Source organism: Rhinatrema bivittatum, chromosome 2 (genome assembly GCF_901001135.1).
Source record: "Rhinatrema bivittatum chromosome 2, aRhiBiv1.1, whole genome shotgun sequence".
In the NCBI taxonomy this organism is placed as follows: domain Eukaryota; kingdom Metazoa; phylum Chordata; class Amphibia; order Gymnophiona; family Rhinatrematidae; genus Rhinatrema; species Rhinatrema bivittatum.
The window spans coordinates 638,575,816-638,583,197 of record NC_042616.1 but is presented as its reverse complement, the minus strand read 5'-3'; the positions used below and the strand labels follow the sequence as shown (position 1 = coordinate 638,583,197).

Below are 7,382 nucleotides of genomic sequence, written 5' to 3'. Positions count from 1 at the left end.
TTCCATCTTCCAACTGACAACCCCACCTCCTTTCATTTTTCTTAGCCTCACCCCCTTCCCTTTGTTTCTCAACTTTCAGCCTTCACCTCCATCTTTCCTTCTCCAGACCCTCCCCTTCAACCCCTCACTTTCCATCCCCCCCCCCCCCAAGACTCTCTCCACCATCCACTCCCTCCCCAACAGTGTTCAGATAAGAGAGCTGGTGGTTAGTACTTCTAGTTTCTCTCCTGTGAACCATGAGAAAGCAAATAGGAGCAGCAGTTTAGTAATGTAGAGCCACAGATACAACTCATCCTTCTCTGGTCTGGGGCATGGTTCAATTCATCTTATACAGCAAAGCACAAAACATATCGTGATAGAAGTGGTAAAACAATTAAATGCGTATTACAAAAAGTTACATCACTTATAGTTCACATACTGTTACCCGCTCTTATGACCTCATAACTGTCACACTGGTATTGCATAATAGTACCTTATCTTCTCAAATACTTAAATACTCTCTGCCAATACTTTCAAAGTGAACTTAATAGCTTCAGAGGTTCATTTTGGAAGTATTCAGACGGAATATGTTAACACAGCCTTCGAGAAGTCAAGATAAATAAGTGCTTTTGAAAAAAAAAGATATAGTATGTACGAAAAGGATTACGTTTGCTTTTCATTTATAAGTGGATTAAACCGACGATTAAGGTGTGCGCTATAATGCAATGCTAGTGTGATACACAATTATGAAATCACGTCATTTTATGCCATTTAAATGCTAGAAAAAAAACCCCGTAACGTTTAAACTATGTAAGAACTCACCTCATGTAGTACTTGGCATCTAGCCCCCCCCTTTTTTTTTTTTTGTGGCCACTAACATCAATCTCTACTTCCAAATCCAGGACGTCCCACTACAGCAGAACCTCAAGGGGCAATACCCTCCAATAAGCTCAGGAACCTCCGTTTATTAACAATCTTTTATTAAAGGCAAGGTTAGCTTGCGATTTCTCTTTTCTTAAACACTAAAAAAGGGGCACCACATCGATACAAAACAAGAACTCATCGGACAGACAGAGTGGAAAGAAATAAAAAAAGAAGAATCCCTCTCAGCTCCCGCGCCGCAGGGCTCAGAGTCTCAGCTCGGGGCTGCTTAAGCGCTGCAGGAGCGCGGCCGCGCTGGGGCGCCGCTCCGGGTCCGCCTGCCAGCAGTCCCGGATGAGCTCGGGCAGGGGGCTGCCCCCGGCGGCGCGGCGGAAGGCCGGCGTGAAGGCGGGACGCAGCTCGTAGGCCACCACCGCGTAGAGCACGCACTGCCGCTCCCCGGAGTAGGGCAGCTCCCGGCTCAGCATCTGCCAGAGCGTGATGGCGAAGGAGTAGACGTCGGCCTTGGCCGTGACGCGCTCGCCGCGCAGCAGCTCGGGGGCTCGGTGGGTGTAGGTGCCTCCCAGCTGGCAGGGGTGGGCGGCGGCGGCGGCGGGCGAGCGCAGGTCCTGCAGCCGCCGCGAGCAGCCGAAGTCGCCGATCTTGCAGACGTCGCCCTCGGCCAGCAGCAGGTTGGCGGGCTTCAGGTCCAGGTGCACGATGCCGGCCGCGTGCAGGAAGCGGAGCCCGCTGGCCACCTGGCGGGCGTAGCGCAGGCAGCGGGGAGGGCTGGGCGCCCGCTCGCCGTAGAGGGCGCGGTGCAGGCTGCTGCCCCCCGCGTACTCCATGATGACGGTGCCCAGGCTCTCGCGGTCCTCGGGGGCGCTGGCGGCGGCGGCCAGCAGGCGCACCAGGTGGCCGTGGCGCAGGTGGGCCACGTTCAGCTCGCCCCAGAAGCTCTGGCGGCAGGCCAGCCGGTTCCGGTCGCTCCGCTTCACCTTCTTCAGGGCCACCGTCTCGCCGCGGTAGGTGGCCCGGTAGACCGAGCCGAAGCCCCCGGCCCCCAGCGGCTCCAGCAGGCGCACCTGCTCCCAGTCGATGGCGCACCAGGCCAGGCGCGGAGGCAGCCGGCGGCTCTTGGGGGCGGGGGTGCCGCCGGGGGAGCAGAGCCGCGATCCTTTGCTGCTGATCTCCAAGGGGCTGCTGCAGGGGCGGAGGTCGAGAGAGGGCGAGAAGTCTCTGGGCAGGAAGCGCTGGAGGGGCAGGGGAGAAGGCATGATGGCAAGTCTCTCTGCCGCCCGCTGGAGCCGGAGGTAAAAGACGCCGGGCAGTCCAAACTTTAACACGAACAGAGCTTACGGGACCCAGCGCTGCTTTTTTTTTTTTTTTTTTTTTTTTTTAAATCCAACTCTTTCCGCGACTGATTCTGCTAAGCTATAACTGAAGCTCTGGGACGGAAAAATAAAGGTCACAAGGGACGAATGATAGCAATTGCCCTCTTATTCAGAGTGGCAGGTGTATGGATTTATGCTTAATTCCTTCAATTGATCAGAGGAAATTAGAAGCGCAATAGTTAATTGAAAGGGATTGTCCCCAGTACATTGTGCTTCTGACACTCTTTGGGGGCTTTCCTAATCCAGTCTTACTTCTGTGGTTCAAAACGCCATCCACACAGACCATGCTCAGTCCTCTCAATTACTGCATTTATTTATGCCCTAATGACAACAAGAAAGAACACTTGGGCGCTGGGGCCTCTCATCCTAATTGCAACTATTGGATCTCATTCCTCTATTGGAGCCTCATCCCTAGGTGGGGCTGCCTCAGTTTACTGTACCCGGAGTTAACAAATTTTTCCTGGTGAGTAAAGAAAATTAGTTAAAAATTTAGCTCTCATTTTGCACTCATGTTGATTATATCGGACTCGCTAAGTGGTAATGACAGGGAAGGTGCCCTCATTCCCCGGATTCCGCCTCTCTAGTCTGATATGATAAACATGCTAAAAAATGTAAGCTAAAGTTTAGTTCATATTTTCTTCACTCAGACAATAACAATTGAGTAAACTCCCAATACAATAAACTAATGGTATGCTAATGCAGCAGTTATCCAGACCAGGCAGAATATAGACCAGGCAGAATATAGACAAAGTAGGCTGACCCAAAAATTCCTACAAAAAGACATGTTTAGCATGCATAAAATGATTTATGCCCACAATTTTGTACATAAACCATGATTTCTGTGCATATTTTCTGCACATAAATGGTTTTATATGCAGAAAGCAAGATTTGCTCCCATATTGTTCTGTGTGCATAACTCCTGAGTATTAGAGTCCACACACCATGAAATTCCCATAGACTAATACTAGCCCCAGAAACTTTACTCCACTTCTGACCAGGAATTAAAGTTTCTCTGTGTTAAGAAAACATGAGTAAAGCTCATGCATCTCGCTGCCTTGGGGTGGAGGGTTAATAGTGGCTAATTGCTTGATTAACATGTGATTTGCATGGAGGAGAGCTAATATTTGTGCATATGTTAGTGCCAGGTTGTGGGACTGAAATCAGGAGTAAAGGCTGCATACAGCCTGTAACTGTGTGCTGGGCCGACGCATTTGCAGTCTTTTTGGAGTTGGGTGGCTGAGGCAAATGGGAGCGGAGCTTGCTTGTGTGACAGCTTTGGGAGTTTCTTATGCCTTCCTTCTCATCCAGACCATTAATTCCAACCTGAAGCAGCTCTTTGAGCTCTTGAAGACCTAATTGCAAGATTCCCCCATTTATATTGTTATGACCAAACATGAGAAAAAGAATAAGCAGATACAGCACAGCTATTAAAGGTGTGCTGTATCTGTTCTGTTATTTGTTTTAAATAAGATTGAGAAAACGTAAGCATGATCATGTGACAGTATCATGGGATCATGACTGAAAATCTTCCATACACAGCATACTAGTAAACGTTACCATTGCTACTTCACTTGGTCACATTAAAAATGCTAAAAATTCATGACCACCCTGAAATGGGTCACGAGGCTTCTCTGGTACATGAAAACTGTGAGCCATGAGTCACGGTGCTCTGTTGTGGCAGAAATGTGAATGAAATTGGACGAACAGAACAGTTGCTCTAGGCCTAGGGTTTTCAACTTTTCACTATTTGGTGTTTATGGGCCCCCACTTTTGTAAGTTAATTTCTATGTGCCTGATTTACAGAGTTTTGTTTCCCTCTGGGAAAAATCTTACTACATCAGCCCTTATGTGAACCACGTCTGTCTTATCCTACCAAACCAGTATTATTCTAACTCTGTGTTACCAAGAACGCTCACTCCGATTCTGTCTTGTAACCCTTATCCTGCAATATGCACGGAGCCGTGAGATACAAATTCAGCACTAGAGCACTATGCTGTGCGGTAACAACAGTGGCACTCGCAGTAGTTTTATTGGAGTTCTCCGGAAACAAGTTGCAACTGATCTCTGCAGTCCTTACTTCCGACATGGGAAGGAGGGCTAGTGTCCCTGGCAGCAGAAAGTCCCTGCTCTCCTTCCCATGCAGCGGGACTGGCTAGCTGTCAACCAAACTCGCGCAGCTTACCACCCACGTGCCGACAAATTCTTAGTGTTCAGGTCTGACAAATCAGTGATCGCTGGGTGGAGTAGCCGTTCTATAATTGGTGGTTGCAAAGCAGTATTTCCCTTCCCAATTCTTAGGAAAGACAAGGGCGCATGCACACCTGCTTATGCACCTGTGGAAACTTTGCCCGTAGGTTTGATGCTTCTGGAGGTAAATAGTGCGCACGGCAGGTAGCCTTCATGATTCTTATATTAACTATAGGCGTGTACAGTTATGTTTAAGTGGGCGGGTTAAGAATGTCTTTGAAAGGCCCTGGATGATGATGACATTCTTCCTCAGCATTGGCTCCGGGCCGAAGTTTGGATGGGCCTAGTTTTCAAGGTTAGTCGGGGGTGGGGAAGGTGAATTATTTTCTTCTCCGGTGCCCCCTAGTGGGGACACCTGAGATTAATATTGGGTGGGAAAAGAGGGGAAGGGGGACCTTGAAAAAGTAAAGGCCACAGGTTACCTTGCGACCCAGTTTTGTTGGCCACATCTGTCTCCCCATTTCCTCAGCTGCTGCTTATCATCCCCAGCAATGGGAGGGGGATCGACAATCTGGGGGGGGGGGCTATTCCACCTTTAATAAGAAAGCGGGGTTGGGGTGGGGTCGCCGACCATTTTTTCAGAGGGGAGAAAAAGAGGGGGGGAGGGAAGGGCCCTCTGTCACTCCACCACTTTGTAGGGGGGGGGGGGGCAGAGGGGGAAGGAAAAGGGCACCCAAAAAGTGCACAAAGTAAACATAATACAAAATTAAAGAACTCAAATATTTATTTATTTAAAACGTTTATATACCGACATTCATGTACAATATTACATATCACATTGGTTTACATCAAAACGAGAATCGCATGAAAGAATGCATTACATTAAACAAGGGAAACAAGAACTGGGATCAACATTGCAAAGGAAATGTCACGCTCATCCTGCGAGCAAGAAACTGAAAAATGCAAACTATCACATTTCCTGGAGATGCATAACAGGGGATCTAATCAATGCTAGAAACTGAAGAATATGAAGACGAAAGGGGCAGAACATGAGGGCTGGTAGAAATGGACAAAAGGTAAATTAACAAGGTGGAGACAATAGGCCAGAGGATGATAGCAGCTTTACTAACATGGGGGATAGAGGGATGCATAGCCTGCCAGCAAGTTATGCTTTGAACAGAGCATGAAAAGCTTGGTTAAATAAGTCAGTCCAATCATTAGGTGTAGAGGTGGTTCATCTGAGTTAGGGAAAAGCTTGACCGAACAGCCATGTTTTGAGTCTTTTTTTGAAGGTTGTCAGGCATCTTTCTTGCCGGAGATCCTGGGGGAGAGCATTCCATTGTGGAGGGCCAGCTGTGGAAAGAGCTTGTTTCCTTAAAGATTTGGCAGGTGGGGCGTAGAGAGTGTCTCTGAGCAAGGTCTAGAGGGTTTGTGGAAACAAAGAGGGATCTTTAGATCTAGCGGAGTGAGATTGGGCATGGCTTTGTGTATTAACGTTAGGACTTTGTACTGGATTCTAAATTTGATTGGGAGCCAATGAAGGTTCCGCAGGATGGGTGTAATGTGCTCTCTTTTGTGGGTCTTGGTCAGAATCCTAGCCGTAGCATTCTGCAACATATTCAGGATTAACTCAAACTGGGGAGGGAGGGGTTGGGCGCAGAGCACCCTGTCCACTGGCCCCTGGCAGGTGAATTCCTCCACGCGGCTGGTGGACACAGTGCAGAACTGCTTCACTTTGACCCAGGCGCGCACCATACCTCAGAAAAGGGCCTCAATCGAGGGGACTGTCCCCAGCCACTTCCTCTACCTTGACTGCCAGACTGAGTGCCTGGCAGCGGACAAGAGAAAGTGCAGAGGCCCCTTCCCGGTCGCGCGCCCCTAGGGCAGGAGGTGCGGGGTGAAATTTATCTTAAACCCTAAAAATAATCCCTTAAAAAGGCTAGGAAGGGGGTCAACCTGGGACACTTGAGTCCCAGGTGGAACAAATCCTCCTCCTGTCTGTAAAAATGACAGGAGGGGCCTGCCTGGATCGCGCGCGCCCTGGACCTTTCGGTGGCCGCAGCTTCGTGCACCAGCCTCCAGGAGCTGTCCCTTTCATAGCCGGGAATCATCCCAGAGTAGAATGATTCCCAGTGGGGACCCTCCCCTCTCCCTGGCCCGGTGTCAGTACAACCCACCAGGGTGTGTCGGGAGGCGAGGGTGAGGCGGTGTACCGTATGGCCCTTCCAAGACATGGTTCAGAAGTCTGCTAGGGGCAGTTCCGAGGACTTTGAGCTTCCCAAAAGGACCCGCCTCTTGGCATCCTAGGCCCTACCAGCAGAGTTGGGGGGGGGGGGCGGGGTGAGTTCGGGTGGGGATCCCCGGCTTGCAGGGGTCCTCTTAGGTATGGCGTCTGCTAGAATTCGGAGAGCGCCGGGCACCTTCTGGTAAAGGTGCTCGACGGTAGCGATCAGGGCTTCTAGCAGGTCCCTGACTGTGTTCACCCGAGCCACAGCCAGATAGTATCTCAGGCCCAGGTCTTTCAACCCCCTCAAACCCTGAGGGGGGTTGTGCAGAAGAGGTTCGCTCAGGAAGTCCCAGTTCCTGGTAGCCATTCCCCTGGCCGCGCCCAACAGTCTGCAGGTCTTCAGCATGTCTTTGTAGTATCCCAGCAGCTGCGAGAGGCGGCAAGTCCTCTCATGTCTAAGATGAACAACTGCCAGTTGTACTGCAGGCTACCCGCTTGGCGGCAAAAATGCTTCGCCAGCAGGTGCCATCACGGAGCGGGGTTTGCGTACAGATATCTCTGCAGGGCCTGAAGATGGAAGGTGTCCACCTGACTTCGCAGGCACATGATTCCCTGTCTGCCCTCTCCTTGAGGGAGAGCCAGGACCTCCGCAGTGACCCAGTGCTCCCCATCTGCCCAGAAGAAATCTAGCAGCATCTTCTGGGTATGGGCAAGGAGTTCCTGGGTTGGCCTCA

At 50.4% G+C, this 7,382-nt stretch overlaps 1 protein-coding gene across 1 annotated transcript; it reads right to left on the bottom strand.

Moving 5' to 3' along the window:
• Positions 1–356: 356 nt before the first annotated feature.
• LOC115085371 (serine/threonine-protein kinase mos-like) lies at positions 357–2,286 on the bottom strand. The gene has a single exon (XM_029591306.1). The coding sequence runs from the start codon at positions 2,115–2,117 to the stop codon at positions 1,107–1,109; it is 1,011 nt and encodes a 336-aa protein (XP_029447166.1). The 5' UTR covers positions 2,118–2,286; the 3' UTR covers positions 357–1,106.
• Between the last annotated feature and the right edge of the window lie 5,096 nt (positions 2,287–7,382).